An 18,015-nucleotide genomic window follows, 5' to 3' on the forward strand; every position below is an offset into this window, starting at 1 on the left:
AATATGATGTCTCAAAAACACTATAATCCCACAGTTTGAAGCATCATACACTTGTTTGAAACCGATGTGTTATTGGTCAATGTGATATAGATATAGTGTTAGTTTTCTAATTATGTTTTAGTCAGATATCTTTTGTTAAGATTGATTACAATGTTTAACTTGTAATTTCTGCAATCATTGCATTGTATTATACGTTGGGATTGTATGTGTTGTATCAATTATGTTTTGATTAGAAATATTTGTCAATTGTTTTCTGTACTCAATCTAACTATAACTCAAGTCGATTGTAATATTTTTGACATTGAGTTAATTTTTTTTTTTATCGATACAAGAAAAAAAATTATTGTAACTAAATGGAAAAACACAAGGTTATCTTTTGATCATTTTAATTACTCATCTTAGCAGCAAATCAAACCTATGTGCCAATAAATTGATAGGTATATATTTCAACTTAATAATCTGCTCAACTATAATATTTTTTAACTGAGTTATAGTGTTTTATCAATATAATAAAAACCATTGTAACTTAATTGAAAAACACTAATATTAGTTTATTTTATGCTAATTTTGAATTTTTTTAATAATGAATCAAAATTGTTGAATTATATGTTTTAAAAATAACAGGTAGATATTTAATTAAAAAATACTAATTATTTCATCAATATTATAAAAACTTTATAACTCAATGGAAAAAACACTATAATTGATCTACATGTAATTGGTCTATAGGAAAAATGAATTGGTTCATCCTATGGATGGAAAGGGTGGAGCTGTTTCAGAAAAAGCAATAGGGTACCTCTTGGGAAAGCCCAAAAAAAACATATTTTTCTTGAAAATTATAATATATATATATATATATATATATATATATATATATATATATATATATATATATGAGTTTAATTTAAAACTCACATGTGCTTATCTTCTCAATGTTCAGATTGTCATTTGGAATTTATCTTGCACAAGCTATTGGATGTGCAAAATATTTGAGTCTCCTGATTACTATTTAGAAGAAAAAGGAGAAAATTTGAATATTAATCCGACTGAGTCTATTCAAGACATAATTGCTTAAAAAGAAAAACAAAGGGAATAGACTCATTTGACTGAATTTATTCGAGATATTGGATGTACTACAGAGAAATCACCAAATCGGTCTTGTTAATTCTCATCTCAACCTTCTTCTTCTTCTTCTTCTTCTTCTTCTTCTTCTGTTTGAGAAAGCTGGAGTACCATTGGGCAGAGAGCTTCGGTTTCCTTTCGCGATTCTCATCATCAAAATTCACAAAGTATAGGCCATACCTCGATTGATACCCGGTTATAAACTCAAATACATCCATGAACGACCAAACAAAGTATCCTTTCACGTTTGCTCCATTCCTACAACACCAGAGACTCTTCCGAGGTCAGAGTTGGATCCTAAATCTGAAAATTTTCCTTACTGTACTTGGTCGTGTGTTGCATTCATATGATCAAAACATGATCATTATATATATATATACCTGATAGCATCGAGTATGCTACTGATGTGACCACTCAAGAAATCAATCTTGGAAGTGTCGTTGAATTCACTTTCTTTTCTTGCAACTCCATTACCTGATACACAAAATTTTGCCTTTGTAAGTTACAGATTGAAGTGGATGCACTATGTCCTCTTAATCAAATAGATTATCTCAGACTAGCTGGACTGACCATTTTCTTCAACAAAGATAGGAGGGTTTCCGTAGGCATCCTTGAAATACTCCAACAGGAGTTGCAGTCCTATAGGATCGATAAGTGCTGGTATGGTAGGATCGAACTGGTCAAGATACAACAGAAGTTAGCCAATCAATCTATAGATGAAACATATAAGAGACAGCTCTTTACCTGGCCACCAGGTGTTTCATTCCTTGATCCTGCATTGTAGTGTGAGCAAATCAACAAGATGACTAACTTGCTAAAAGGACAGATAGAGAGAATAAAAGCTGCTTTCAACCAACTAACAAGATGACTAACTTGCTAAAAGGACAGATACATCTGTGTTGAAGTCACGAGGACCCGTCATGGAAGCATTGAAGTTGTCTTTCACGTAGACCGACGTATAGTAATTTAGGCCAATGTAGTCAAATGAATCCTTTAACTGTTTAGACTCATATTTGGTGAAGGATGGCAGCCTTGAACCAACAATCTTCTTCATGACCTCAGGGTAGTTTCCAAAAACCAGTGGGTTTAGGATCCTGAAGTTGATGAGCTTTATTATTGCATATAGTAGTACTACATGATGATGTGAAACCATAAACTGGATCAACGTCAAGTTTTTGGTTGCCATTTGCTAGAGTGCATACTAACTCACTTACCAGCCAACGTTGAAGTCGAGCGTTCTTTGTGTGGCTTCAATATCTGCAGCAGAGTCTGTCCATGGATAACACCAATAAGCGTACAAATTCAAGCCTATCTGCCCTTTTTGCACACCCTGTGTTGAAGATCATGTTACTCTCTTCATTATGTTTGTGTCTCAATTGACAATAGTGAATAGTTATAAATAATTAGCTTTATTTCCATTTATTGTAAATGTTACCAAACCAACATATTTCTCAAGTTGGTTTTGAAGTCTTGCTCCTTGCCCACTTTCTTGAATACTAAAACAAGAGTGCTCCAATATCTTTTCTTATATTTTTCTTTGCTAGTTTGAAGTCGCTCTCTTTTTTCTCTTGAAGAATGGGGTAATTAGACCATCAATATTTTTGTAAAAAAATGAGAGAGTTTGGAAATTTATTAAATATGGCTATTATACAGTCGAAATGTGTATCACCTTGCAATGTGAATACAGAGAAAAGGGTGTGTCATGTTAAATGCATTATGCAGAAAAAGAGTGAATGGAAAAGCTTATGGACATGAAGATCCCCAACAGAAGAAATTATTTACTCGGAAAACCTTCCATGAGAATTGAACAACAGATGCTGACTTTATTTAGGAAAGGAATGAATAATGATGATTACTGCAAAATGTATAAAGCAGAAGCTGCAAATAATCCATATGCATTATATGGATGCAGAAGAGCGAGAAGTTTATGACTCTAAGCCCTTTGGCACTCGAAGCAGATGACTGAAAAAAATTGCATTGAATATTTGGTACGGTCCGAGCACATCCACAAGACAATGGACAAAGAGCAATTTTTTTCTTTTCATGAATACATGGTAAATCTTGTACAAGATATGAAACAGGATTGACATGAAAATTAATACAATTTCATATGCAATTACAATTTTTATACTCTGAGTGATGCTAAATAATTTATTATCATCATATAAAAACTTGTAAGAAGCATAACAGTACATACATATGGTGACATTATACATGTGTTGAAGATCTATGTGGACTGTTTTGTCAAAAATGAACAAAATATACAAATCTTAATATATATCATTGGCGCAAGCTTCCGAATATGTCTGAACTATTGGATACATGTCAAGGAGTGTTCAGTAAGTATGAGTATCCAATACAGATACAACAAAAAGGCACAACATAGTCCATGCTTCATATGATAGGAATAAACACTACTTCCAACATGAAGTAGATAAGCCATGCTTCTCGTTGACCAAAAACTTTGAACTATGACAACAATGAACATTCAAGACAAAAAGATCAACTAAATGGAAACCATCTATGCATGACTGATTAATAATCAACTAAATGATGTAGCAACAAATCAAAAGGGAATAAAGGCAATTAGAATGTTGGTAAGGGTCTATATTGGTGATGATGTATCAGACTGAAATTTAAATCTTTGCTCTAAATAGCCAGTTACTTATAGAGAAACATTTCTGATTGTAATCAGGATGGATATTAACAAATATTTTGGAATTAGATAATCTGCTTTTAATCAACAACCTTCAAGATTCAGGTAATGAAAAAACACTGAAGCATGGTGACCAAATTCGTTCTTCATAGTGCTAAAATGCTCGAAAAATTTCACACAATTGATATGAAGTGAAAGAATAATGGTGAAAATAAGAACAAATGTTTAACATAAATTTGGAAGGGGAGCAGACATTATTAGGGTTGAACTTTCAACAAATAAACTTATGATAACAACTAAGATCATGGTAGTAAGAACTTATGACAGGTTGACATTCCAATTACAAGAAATATATAGATTTAGCCTTTGCTGAAAAAGGGTACTAATAGTTCTGAACCTGGCTGGTAATAGTGCAGATAATCTTGTAGAAACACTAAACTAATACTTATCAGGACACTGCTTGTTCACTGATCTAGAATAAGCTTTTACTAATGTTTTGCAAAATCTAAATGTAGTCCTTTCAAAAGTGGCCATCAGATGGCAAAGTTTGATTTTTTACCATCGGATGGCAAAGTTTGATTTTTTAGTTAATGATAACATAATCTGGTATAATGGTTTAACAGATGATAGTTACTTCTAAGAAATATTACACAACTGTAACATGAGAAGATGGAAAGAGAGAAAATTGTAGATGACTAACTTGATATTTTGTCCTGTATAGTTTGACGACCGAAGCATGAGCCAATAGGAGGTTGTGCACTGCAATATATGGCTCTATTGTCGAATTGCCAACAGTACAATTGATGACACCAAATGGATTAGAGCACCTGGCTGGTGGAAATATAGCACTGTCATAAGAAGCCATGCCTATCACGTTAGGTTCCACAATTGTGGTCCACCTAGGAATTCTGTCACCAAATTCCGTAAAGCAAACGTTTGCATATGCCGTGAAATCATCCCTGAGTCACATATTTACAGGTTAACTGGGATTATTTTCATAAACTATAAAATAGATAAAATTTACTGGCAATAGATACAGCTGTCAAGGACATCATACACAATTTTGGGGCTCAGCCATCCAACATACTCATCCTCAAGTACTTGGGGAAGATCAAGATGGTATAGCGTAACATGTGGCTCGATTCCTGTATTGTGAAAGAAAAGGAAATTAGAAAAGAATAAGAATTAAATGCTGACTCCATAAACCAAAATTTCAAATGTAAATCCAGAATGAATAGTAATTCGAAAGCATTCCTCTTCTATTGCTTATGGTGTCTTCCTTTGAGAAATTATTTAGGATGCCTTACGTTTTGTTTGGCTCAATCTCTTCTCGCTACCATACATATTTGTATAATTACAGAACAAATACTAGCAGTCATGGTGCACGTACATACATCTCTATAACTATAGAAACTATATGTTATCCTATTTGCTATCTAATTATTTTTTTTCTCACTAACTATAACAAAATAAGCTATCCTTGTAGGAGATATTCATCAAAATCAGAGTCAGGGAGTCATTGTCTCAAAAAATAAGGATCAATCGTGATTTAGGAGACTGAACCTACAAGTATGGCAATAGTTAATTGATTAAGTTTATAGTTCTAGTCTCATTCGTCAGAGCAGCTTCTCATAAAGTAAACAAAGTCTTCAAATGCAGAAGAAGCGTAATCGATGCAATCCATTTATTTGGCATACTGATAATTTACCATTTATTTGGAGGTCTCATCCAGATTACAAGATGATAACAATTGCATCACACAACTGGAAGTCCAGTTAGGGAACAAACTGACCATATTTTACAAGCTCATTGATGAAGTTGTTGTAAAACTGTAAGCCCTTTAGATTAACAGCTCCCCTTCCATCTAGAAAGCAAATATATTTTGCACTGATTAGAACACGTTAACATAAACAAGAACAATTTATTTTCATATGATAGAATCTGAAACTTGCAATATTCATACTTGGAATAAGCCTTGACCAAGAGATGGAGAATCTGTAGGAATCCAATCCTGTATCAGCCATCAGCTTGACATCTTCCTGAAATTTTTTTGTTAGTATGGAAAAATTGATTCATATTCACAAGCCTATTATATCAAGAAGAATGTATCTGGTTGCTCTTCTATTGTACTTTATCTTTGGATTTTTGTCTGTAAGAAAAATCGAGCTTATGCAGTCCAACACTTTGTCTTATGCACATTTATGAACTTTAGTGGGATGCCTCCATCATGGCATTAATATTATTAATGTGAGATCGACATTTCTTCATCCACAAATTGTTTTATCGAAATAATGCATTAGGGATTGGAGAATCCAGTGAGTTTGGAAAAGAAAAGGCAGATCTTCAACAGAATATCTAGCGGAATGTGCCAGTTCTTTCAAGGTGCTAAATGGTTTTTATTTGCAGGGAAATAAATATAATAACTGATAAAGAATGGGAAGTTCTCTTCTTCAGTTACTAATGAGAAAATGATCCAATATTTTATATAAAATGACCTTGAAAATGTACACTTAGATCATGTATTCACATTATCAGCTATACTCTACATAAAATTGTGGAATATACTTCACTGAGGGAATGAGTTTGCTCAAAGTTCTGGTGATCAATTGAATGTTCGTATGTCATTGCAGATAGCATTAAGGTGGCACCAATACAGATTAAGGCAAATGTAATATACCTTGTATTTGTGATACCCATCGCAAGCCACATCTCCTGTGCTCTTGTCTATCATTTGCCCTGAAACAACTATCACATTTAGAACCATATATACATAACAATCAAGAAATGATCAACTTTGGTAGTTCTATCTAACTGATTGTTAAAAATCAGTCAAAAAAAAAGAAAAAAGACAATCACCAGAATGTCTCTGTTTATGTTCATGAATATAACACTAAAGGTTCTGTTTAACATAAATTTCTTCAATCACGATTGGATTGGACTAATTCAGAAGGCAGTTTCATAAAACAAAAATCTCTAACGAGGTACTCAGCCATTCAACACCTTACAATTGCAATTGAAGTTATAGAAAAACTAGACCAAATAAGCTCGAGCGCAGAATCATCTGATCATCACAGGTCTCTTGCAAAACCAATCAATAGGTATGAGAGATACCAATGGGGCTCTCATAAAAACAAAGCATTTAGCCAGATGCTTCCCAGATAGTGCACCGAAGTCCCTGAAACTTTGTGAGTTAATTGTATCAGTTTCCATGCTCGTGAAGCACTCGACGGAAGTACCTATTGAAGGGGACAGAGGAGCGAGTTTCTCGTCGTGTTAGACCAAGTTAATTTAAATATGAGTACCAAATGCACAGTGTTTGCTGCCAAGTCGACTTGAAAACCTAACGAGTTGTGTCGATTCTGCCGAGCCTCAGAACAACGGTACATGAAAAGTGAGAAGACAGAATGGGAAATGGAGAGGGTAGTTCACCTGTGTGAGTGAAGGTATCCCAAAGACTTGGACTCCTCCCGTCCTCAGCTGCTGCCCCCTCCACCTTACACATAAACAACCACATAAAATAACGCAATGGTAACATTTCTCCCACTTTCTCTCTCGATAGATTGTATCTCTTTCAATCATCTGAACAGGATGAATCGATAGCAAACGTAACATTTAATTGTAACACATCTTCAATACATGGCCATGAATGAAGTGGTTGCCGAAGAGCATCTCTCAAGGAAACTTCACCTGATAAGCCGAAGTTCCAGCACCAAAGATGAAATCTGGCGGGAAGGCATCCCGGCTGAAGCTGGACTCCATGAGCTGCCCTACACTCAGCACTTGCTCCAAACATAGCAGCAGTAACAGGATCAGCAAGCAGGCCCAGTTCCCTTCCCTCATCTCTGCTTTCTGTGCTCTCCTCTTCTGACTTCCATTTGAGGTCTCAGCTCACTTAATAGATGTCCCCGCCGTGTGGTGACATTTGCGCGATGAGCACCAGGCGTTGCTCCTGCTGACCTGGGCATATCCGGTGGCCACCCGAGAGGATAGGATTTCGGCGTGTCAAGTCTGCATTTTGTCGAATCCAGATAAAAGAATCTTTTGCCGTTTCCGACACAAGCGTGCGTTTGACCCGCGCCAAGCTGATGACTGTATCTCTCGAGGGATTTGGTGACGCAAAAATATGATTCGCATCTCTCGAGGGATTTGGTGACGCAAAAGCCATGTCCTGCTATCTATGGTCTCCGTGCATGAGTCAACCGCCCGTACAACCTTCCACAGTTAAAAAGTGTGAGTTTAATCGGATTAAAGAGGTCTAATTCAGATAAATGGATGATGAGAATGGTAATTAGGTATTTTATTGGAAAAAAAATTATTATTATTTTTTTAGGGAATGAGTCAACCTCTCTTACGACCTTTGATAGTTAAAAAATATTAATTTAAATGTCTATTATTTATAATATCTATTCGTAAACTTTTTTCTATTAATTTTAATTTAAATGTCTATTAGTTATAATATTAATTAAAAAATATCTATTCGTAAACTTTTTTTTATTTATAATTTTTATTTTTAAATTTTTTAATATTTCTAAAATATCCCTTTATAAATGGATATAAATATTATTTATTCCCTTCCTCTTATCATTGATATGTCAAGGGCGCAACAATAGACGTTGATAGTGAGCGACAATAATGGCAAGTGGTATTTTTTTTTTAGGGATTGTAAAAAAAATTAGTAATTACTAATTTTTAGAGTTGTGAAAAAAAATAAAAGGGTAAGATTAGTAAAAGAGATTGTAAATAGTAAATTATATATTTTTTTTAGGGTTTACCGATAGCAACGAGATTGCCAAGGCTTTTATTAAACTCACATATGTTATTCAAAATTTTTTAATTTTGATAATAATTATCATAAATTAAAAAAAATGATACTGATTATCTTTGAATCATGTCATAGTGATTCTATAAAATTTTAAGTTGATTTAGTGAAAGTTTACTAAGTTAAACTCGAAATTGAACTAAGTTACATGTGATCACATAATCTATTTATTTTTTTTTTAATTTTGATAATTAATTATTATAAAATATTTAAAAATAAAAAAATAGTACTTAAAATTTGATCAAGTTATACTCAAAATTGAACTAAGTTACACGCGATCATATAAATTATTAAAAAATTTAATTTTAAAAATTAATTATCATAAAATATTATATAAAAAAAAAAAGATACTAATCATTTTAGAGTCTTGGCTAGTAGTTTGATAAATTTTTTTAGTTGATTTAATGAAAATTGATCCAATTAAACTCAAAATTGAACTCAATCATATTCGATCAAAAAAATATCAAAAATCATTAATTTCAATAATTATTTGTCATAAATTTTTTTAAAATAAAAATGTTATTAATAATCTTAGAACCATATTCAAGTAGTTCTATAGAAGTTTGAATTAGTTTAGTAGAAGTTGATAAAGTTACACTCGATCGTGACACAATTTTAAAATTTTAAAATTTGATAATTAATTATCATAAATTATCAAAAAGTAAAAAATATTAATCATCTAAGAATCATGTTCTAGTGATTTTATGAAAATTCAGGTTAGTTTAGTGGAAATTATCTAATTACACTCAAAATTAAACTAGGTTATACTCTATCACAAGATCTATCATATTTCAATTGATTTGGTTCATAAATCTTTTTGTCAATTACAAAAAATACTCATTCTTTTTTAAATAAATAAAAATTTGAAGTTTCTAGATGTTTTAAATCCTTGCCAAACAAAGCAATAGGGTGATATTTCTTATTCTTTTTCCCTTTCTTGTTGAGAAAACTCATTTCCTTAATTATAATATGATCATTTTTCATTTGTCGAACCTCACAACATTATAATTACTAGTGGGTTTATTTCCATAAATATTTTGATCCTGCTCTCAGCAGTTGTAGTTAAGTTCAGACCACATTTTTACTTCTGAGAATTTGTTAGAAGCTCTAGAACTTTTTTTGCCTCAATCCTAAAATATGAGAAAATATCTAAGTTATTTTATTTAAATACAAATAAAAAAAAGAGAAAATAGTAAAAAATCCTAAATATCCAAGGTATTGACCATGCCACCATCATTCCAACCAATACTATGCATGTTCAACAAAAAAAAAAATGGATGTCATTATTGAGATTTTTTGTTATAAAGAATAAATAGCAAAGACAAAATTTGAATCTAAGACTTTTATAATAAGCTGTTAAAATATTTACTAACTAATCTAAGTTGACACCTCCAGAATATTTTAGATAAGGCTTCAAATCCTTTAATGTTTGATAAGTGATTTTGGTCAACCTAAGATGTGTAAATTGAATGAATAAATAAAAAGGATGATATTATTATAATAATTAATAAAGTTATTTATCATAAAAATATGGAGTCAACAATATGTTAATCTAAGATTATGGTATGGCTGTAAAATAATTTGAAACTAAGCATAAGAAGAGCAAAGTCAATAGATTCCTATCTATCTTTTTCTTGGCAATATGTCGATTATCTACTCCTCTTTCCATCATCAATCTTGTTCCCCATAATGATTCAGAAAAAGAAATAATGAGATATTTATGGTTAAAGTAACTAAGCATAATTCTAGCCATCGTCAAAATTTAACTCTTATTTGAACCCGGGTCAAATTGATAAGATGAGAATCGATTTGATTTGATCACGGAGGGTTGGATTGGACGTACCACCATTGCTTGTGCCAAATAAGTTAGCCCAAATCACTTTTGGCCTAGTCTTGTGTTGCGCCCAAACCCATGAACTATAATACAAAAGATCATCTCCAATTTGTTATCGGTTATTAGAAATCCTAAAGTTTCCATGCTAATGAACCATCACATGTTTAAAACAAATGCATGGGAATTTTTTTTCATATTCAATAAATTGAAAAAAATATTGATCTTTTGATCTCTTAAGCGAGCAGGATTTGGAAAAGTACATTACGATATAATAGAAGTGATAGGGGAGAAATCCACCCTTTAATCGTGGCTCATCATATTACAGGACCCAAATGAGGTGACAACCACCTAGGTTCAACGATTGAGGTAGATCTAAGAAGGAATATTTGGCTCTTACCATAAAATTTTTTTTTGAGTTTGATACACTATAAAAGCCCACCTATTCACTATTACTATTTATCGATGAGTTTTTTTTTCACTTTGGCCCTAATTTGAGCATAAGAGGGATTCAATCGAGCACCCCACCTGAGCTTGGTCTTTTCGTAAGTCGGTTAGGGGGACACCAGAACAACGACCAAGCCACCTTCTTAGACTCCTGCATATGTGGCTCAGGATTGAGTTGAGCTGACAAAGGCATTACCAATAATCATCCTTATCATTTTGAAACTAGAACGAGGGCCCCATATTATAAGATTGTCACATTACCAACTCGCTCAATGAATACTTAAGTGAGGGTATGCCACCGTCAACCCATAACAATTTCACTCAAGGGGATCAAAAATTGATTTTCTCATCTCTCGACACCGTCGCATTTGCCCAAACGCCTATACAATACTAATGCCTATTCAATGACTTCGATCTCTCTTCTCTAGTGGTTACATCAACCTACATGCTAGTATTAATTGAGGTCTTCATGAACCTAGCCCAACAAGTTCAAACACTAACAGGGATGATGTAGTCTATTGTGCCCCTACTCTCATGGTTAGCCCAATTGGCACTCATAGTTCCTCAACCATTGGTAGCACCACTAACCCTCACCAAGCCTCACCAATTGACTCTAACACAAGTAATTGCCAAGCCATGTAGACCTCTGGATGCTTTGGCTGATGGAGTCCTGAGGTCACCAAAAATTAAATTCAGTGGGCTACATTACCCATAGTCATTAGTCCCCAAGTTAGAGGCCCATTTGGTAGACTCAGAATATATCCTTCGGGCATAGCACTGATAAATGGACCAATGCTTGGAAGAATGTGCTATGAGTTCCACATGGTGAAGATGGGGAGTTTGACTAGCTTTGCCTCGATCGAATCCCCGTTGCCCAACACATACAGGACAAGCCTATCCTCTTAGGTTTCCAACATCCCACCTTGAAAGCATTTGACAAAGACGCCAACCAGATGGAACACGTGGTCATCTTCCGCACCTAGATGACACTCTATGGCACATCTGATGCGTTGATGTGTTGAATGTTCCCTACAACCTCGAGGGATGTTGCTCGAGATTGATACACCAAGTTAAGGCCTCTCTTGATTGACTCCTTTGCCTAACTCATAAGAGAGTTTGAAGAGTACATTGTGGGGAATGTCCACTCTCAATGCTCAACAACCACCCTCCTTAGCATCCTTCAAGTGGAGGGTGAACCACTACCTGAGTTTGTCTCTAGATTTACCAATATAGCTAGAGAGGTTACGAATGCACACACTTCACTCCTAATTCAAACATTTATGATGGGGTTTCAATACTTGAGACTATTATAGTGGCTAATAGAGAGGCAATTGACCATAATATCTAAGATATTATAGAGGGTCAAATAGTACATAGTGGTAGAAGCGATGGTAACGAGGAGATGGCAGGAGACCCATAAGTGTAGAAAGTTCGAGCAACCCCCACCTACCTAGGTGCCTAGATTGCCCCGTCGCCATGCATAGAATTAGCCTAGGCCGTCATGACTTAGGACTGACCTTACCTCCCCTAAGATATCTTGGATTGAGGTCTTCCTATAGATAAGAGAAAAATAATATAGAATCTTGAATTTTGATGATAAAATCAATTAATGAGTTTATGGACTAATATGCTTTTTAAATAAGTGATATATAAAATACATCGATCAATGACTCAAACCATCAAGAGCAAATTAATGATGTAGGAGAATTAGATATTATGCTGAGAAAAATATTATGTTAGAAATTAGATATCAAGCTAGAGGATTTATCGACGTGCTGAAGATTGGATTTCGTACTATAAGTTTAGGCATCATGACAAAAGGATCAGGTATTGCGCTAAAAGATCGAATGTCGTGAGAAAGTCGACATACCGATAGATCGACCGATATGCTAAAAAAAAGGATGATGTACCAGAGATTCGAACAAAATGTCGAAAGATCGGACGACATGCCAGAATGGCATATAACATAATGAAAGCTTTGCAATTGTGTCATATATATGGTTGGATTGTTAAAGTCTAGATTGAGGTTTTTTTAAGACAAATTGAGTTGGTATTGAGCCGAAACCATGCTAACTTATTGAGAAAATTAATGGGCTTAGACCCAGGCTGAATTAGACCCGTTAGAAGGCCAAAATAGTGGCTTTAAGCTAGCTTGGGTGGTGGTACCACCAGGCTTAGGTGATGGTACCATATGAGTCAGTCAATAAGCATAAATCATATTTGTCAATACTATTGATGATGGTACCACCCAGAATTCAAAATTTGTGATGGTGGTACTGCTTGAAAGTTTAAATTGTGGCATCAAAAGTTATAGCGGTAGTACCGTTCATACCCCAAAATTTTTAAGAATTTAAAATTATTGACTCCATTTTGAAGCTTTTTGGGGCTTATAAATATCCCATTAAGACTTAGTTGATGGAGCATAAAATTTTGGGTTGATGAAGGGTTGTAGTTCTTTCTTTAAGCATTGTTTGAGTCTCTTCCCCCTTCTTAAGTTTAGAGATGATTCTAAGTTATAAGAGATAAGAGATTTTATAAAAGAGTATGTATAAAGTTTTCCTCGTTTGTCAAGCCCTCGAATTATCACATTCAGGAGGTGTGACCCTATCTTAAATCAATAATATTATATTTCATCAACAATCCAAAATCCAAAATTCAGATTGAGGATACTGAAAATATTCAAACATCTAACAATCCATAAAACTTGTATAGTTTATAATCATACACCACATCACTCAATGATTCATAAAGTCTGAAGCCAACTTATCAAAACAATAACCACATCATAAATCCACAAGTGTGAGAATCTATACAATCATAAAACCAACATTTACCATAAGTTCATATCATTATATAAATTAAACATAACATTTTAAAATCCTAAACATGAGAGGTCCTTTATACTTTTATAAAACACATAAATTCATATTTATCATCAATATTTCATTAGTCACAAAGTGTACTTAAACAATAAAAACATATCAACCAATAAATATTTACCAAAAATCTTCTAGCTTTCTATTATCTTAGCTCAATTCAAACATCTTAATGATTGACAAACTAACTTGAAAATTTATAAGCTACAAAGCTCAACAGACGACTAACATATTCAAGACAAGAGAAGAAGTTTCAAGCAAGCTTGGTATCAAAATACAAGGCAGGGATATAAGAGTTCATATATAGCATCTTGTTAGATATAAAATCACAAAGGTCTTCTAATTCGAAACATACTTTATTCATAACAATGGAGGAAAGATAATTGGAGCATATCATTATCATAAAATCATTTAGGCATATATCAAATGACATAATAAGCATTTGGCACATATCAAAAGGTGTAAGAATGTTTAGGAGCATATCAATAACATACAAAATATTTTAGAGCATATCAAGTGAACTAATAACAAACATAAACTTGTATATCATATTTGATATCGTATGTATTTCATTTTTATCCAAAACGCATATAGAAACACATAAATAATGCTTTGGATATCATATAAAAATATAGAGGGTGAAGTAGGATCACACATAATATGATCAATCCATTTTTGAATAACCACTAAACATAGGTCTCCCATGTTTGGGAGCTCCATCCACTCATATCTGAGTGAAGTCATAGGGAGCCAGTAAAGCATCGTGAGCTCTAAGCATAATTTATTTTATCATTTTTGGCAAAGGTTCATATTATTTCATAAATATCAGAGTACAAAAGGATATTGTGAACAATAAGATTGGCATACATCGGAAGTATATGCGAAACAACAAAACATACATGTGCCTATACGAAACAATGTGATGCAAATATAAATTTTACATAATAGATTCAAGTATACAAATAATTTAAGGATGAGCATACAAAAATTCAAAACAATAATATAAAACTCAATTGAAGAAAGGATTTTAGTTGAAATCAATTTTCAAATTGATGAAACAAAAATAGCCAAAATCAATAAGAACTCAATTATAGAATTTGAGAGGCGCACTTTATAAATTATTTGAATAACCAATTATACTCGAATTTGCTCAAAATAGGTGTTACTTAGAAGTTTATATAAATTAAAGTTTCTAGCCAGGAGTTATAAATAATTTAGTAACCAAATGTTAGAGAATATCATTTATGTTTTACAAAATTCATAGAGTTGATTAAAATAGATGTTTCAATAGGCATTTGTACTTCAAATCTTTCATATAAAATATAAAAAAAATATCTATAAGTCTAATTTTTTATGAAGTAGGTTTACTATAATTAGATTCTTTAATAGAGAGATAGAAGTAAAAGAGTATCAAAAAGTCAAAACTTACTATCTCTATTTTATAGATTCCATAGGGTTAATTGAAATAAAAGTTTGGATAGATATTTAGACTCTAAATTTATCAATCTTAATATCAAAAGAAAGATTTATAAGTTTATTTTTAAAAAAATTAGTTTTACATAAATCAGAGATTGGTGCAGAAAGTTATGGCTAGGATAAAATAGTAACGTTTAGATCTTAAAAAAATTTAGATTCATAGTTTTATTCCTAAACAAGAGAGATATCATTTATAAATCCATCATCTTTCAAATTTTATAGAATTGAGATAAAATCAGAGATCAAGATTACTATACGATAGGGTTTGAATGCTTGCTTTTGAGAATTTTTGATCTCAAATGAGAGGATTTGAGCAAAAAGACCTTAAGCCTCAAATTCCTTAGAGTTTAGGTCATTAGATTTTTTTTACAAATAGGTCCTCAGATTTAAAATGAGCTAATCATTGGAGATACATTAAAATGTGTTCAAACTTATTCTTTATTAAAAAATATTTATTTAAATGCATGAATCGAGAACTTTTATTATTTATTCTCATATGATTTTTTATTAATGATAATATTTATCCATATGAATCATGATCTTTTACTTGATACTTAATATTTATTATTTGATCTTCTATGATTCTTTTTGTTATTTATTATAGAGGGGATTTATCTAAATGAATCATAATTTTTTTCTTGATTTTTTGATATTCATAACTTTAGTTTTATTTATTTCATATAACTCCTTTATGTTTATAACATGTATACCCTATCATCAAATTAATCTATCTTAATTTAAATTTATCTTTATTATTAATATTTGTTATGATTTGAACATTGATGCAAAGGAAAAATAATTACACCATTGATAAAGATAAGATACTTAAGATAAATTTACCCATTGATGAGGATGATTATGATAAATTTACCCATTGATGAGGATGATTATTGGTGACACCTTTATCAATTCAACTTGGTCCTAGGCCACATGTGTAGGAGTCCTAGAAGGTGACTCGGTCACTATCTTGGTGTTCTATCGATCGACCTACAAGAATACTAAGCTTGAGTAGGGTGCTCACCCTCCGATGCTCAAATTAGGGCTAAAGTGGAAAAAGCTCATAAGTTAACATTAACTCACCTCTATAATAGTGAATATATAGGCTTTTATAATGAGTCGAGCCTAGAAAAATATTCTATGATAAGGGCTAAATATTTTCTCATAGGTCTACCTTTATTGCTAGTTCTAGATGATCATAGGTCCTAACATGTGGTGAGCTACGATTGGGGTCAGATTTCTTCGCCATCATTCTCTCTCCTCTTCCCATAAGGGATATCTCAAATTTATTTCTCAAGCATTGGATCCCCCTTTTATAGGTAAATTGGACATTCTTTTTGTGTTAGGCCCTGATAATGAATATCTCCTATACTTAGCTCAAGAGAGATATCTTAGATATATTTTCATACTTAGCTTGAGAAAGACATCTCAAATATATTTTTCATGCTTAGCCCGAGATAGGCATCTTGGAAGCATTTTCATGCTTAGCCTGAAAGGGATGTCTCGTGTGAATTTTCATGCTTAGTTCGAGAAGGATATCTTAAGCGTCTTTTCATGCTTAGCTCGAGAGGAGCATATCGAGTGTATTTTCATGCTTAGTCTAAGAAAAATATTTTTGGTGCATTTTTATATTTAGCTCGAGAGGAGCCTCAAGCTCAACTATTGGTAGGAGAGTTCATTAGTAGAAAATTCTATTGATGGGAAGACCTTAGAAGTTAAATCGATATACTAGTAAGCAAAGAAACGCGAGGATAATGCCTCCTTATGTATAAAATGGGCTCTCGCTAAGCATGGGACTCACTTTGCATTGTGAGCCTCACTACGTGTGCTTCTTCAACCTTTTCGATCTCCATCTCATGAGTTTTGGATGGACATAACTGAGCTTCATACGTTCAAAGAAAATCGACAAAGCAATGGGAAGGGGAGAATAGAGAAGTAGACAAAACTACTTAAACATCTTTTCTTCTCAAATGCATTAACGATAATAAAATCTGCATTTAAAAGTGTTGTATGGATATATATGTTGAACCTAAATTAAAATTTAAAATAAAATTTAAAAAATGATATTTTAGGTTGATATTTTAACTCAAGCCATCTTGAGCCACAATGAAAGATGAAAGAGACAAATAATTTACTGTTCTCCTAGATGTCACATGCATCATATGTTGAGAGATTTAGTACCTTATGATGCTACTTAAGAAGAAAATACTAATAAAAAAATTCACTAACAAAAATACGTTAGATGAGTTGTTAGTTTTCTTAAAGGGCGTTATAAATTAGTGCAGCCTTGGAGAATTACTAGACTCAGTGTGTACAAATTTCATCTTCTTGATTGCTGTACACGGTGCTCACTCAAAATGGCAGGCAACAACCTTTTCTGATGGCTGTTGTAATTGTCTGACCAGAGTCAAAATTCAGGGGGTTGTTGGCCTGCGGTAGGTGGATCTCAATCATCCCAATAAATTATGGATGATGGTTGAAATAAATTTCCTGCCCTCTTAGGGTTGACAGTGATTTCAGTGAGGGAATAAAGGACAAAAAGTTTCATAATATATTCTTCTAGAAAAATAATTAGATTTTGGAAAGTGTAGTTAATGTATTAATATTGCAAATTGTATTTGATACTAAAGGTCTTATTTTCTTCTCAAAGAAGAAAAGAACTTCTAAGAGGTTTTTTTCCCCCTCGATTTATAAACACCAAAATAAATATAAAATAAACATGATTCCAAAATCAAGGCATGAACAGATCACTACTTCTCAACCTACCAAACGTCTAACGCATACAACCTTC

At 32.8% G+C, this 18,015-nt stretch overlaps 1 protein-coding gene across 1 annotated transcript; it reads right to left on the minus strand.

The window, feature by feature from the left end:
• Window positions 1-1,093: 1,093 nt before the first annotated feature.
• LOC135674389 (beta-glucosidase 22-like) lies at window positions 1,094-7,713 on the minus strand. Its single transcript, XM_065184190.1, has 13 exons — window positions 7,466-7,713; window positions 7,208-7,271; window positions 6,456-6,514; window positions 5,742-5,817; window positions 5,571-5,642; window positions 4,836-4,923; window positions 4,479-4,737; window positions 2,337-2,452; window positions 1,996-2,216; window positions 1,867-1,895; window positions 1,693-1,798; window positions 1,503-1,596; window positions 1,094-1,380 (listed from the first exon to the last, which is right to left on the minus strand). The coding sequence occupies exons 1-13, from the start codon at window positions 7,616-7,618 to the stop codon at window positions 1,134-1,136; spliced, it is 1,584 nt and encodes a 527-aa protein (XP_065040262.1). The 5' UTR covers window positions 7,619-7,713; the 3' UTR covers window positions 1,094-1,133.
• Between the last annotated feature and the right edge of the window lie 10,302 nt (window positions 7,714-18,015).

Source organism: Musa acuminata, chromosome BXJ1-5 (assembly GCF_036884655.1).
Source record: "Musa acuminata AAA Group cultivar baxijiao chromosome BXJ1-5, Cavendish_Baxijiao_AAA, whole genome shotgun sequence".
In the NCBI taxonomy this organism is placed as follows: Eukaryota; Viridiplantae; Streptophyta; class Magnoliopsida; order Zingiberales; family Musaceae; genus Musa; species Musa acuminata.

Coding starts and splice junctions, on each gene's coding strand:
- LOC135674389 (XM_065184190.1), bottom strand. CDS start 7,618: ATGAGGGAAGGGAACTGGGCCTGCTTGCTGATCCTGTTACTGCTGCTA. Junction 7,272..7,465: donor CTGGAACTTCGGCTTATCAG/GTGAAGTTTCCT, acceptor TTTATGTGTAAG/GTGGAGGGGGCAGCAGCTGA. Junction 2,217..2,336: donor CTCGACTTCAACGTTGGCTG/GTAAGTGAGTTA, acceptor CATCAACTTCAG/GATCCTAAACCCACTGGTTT.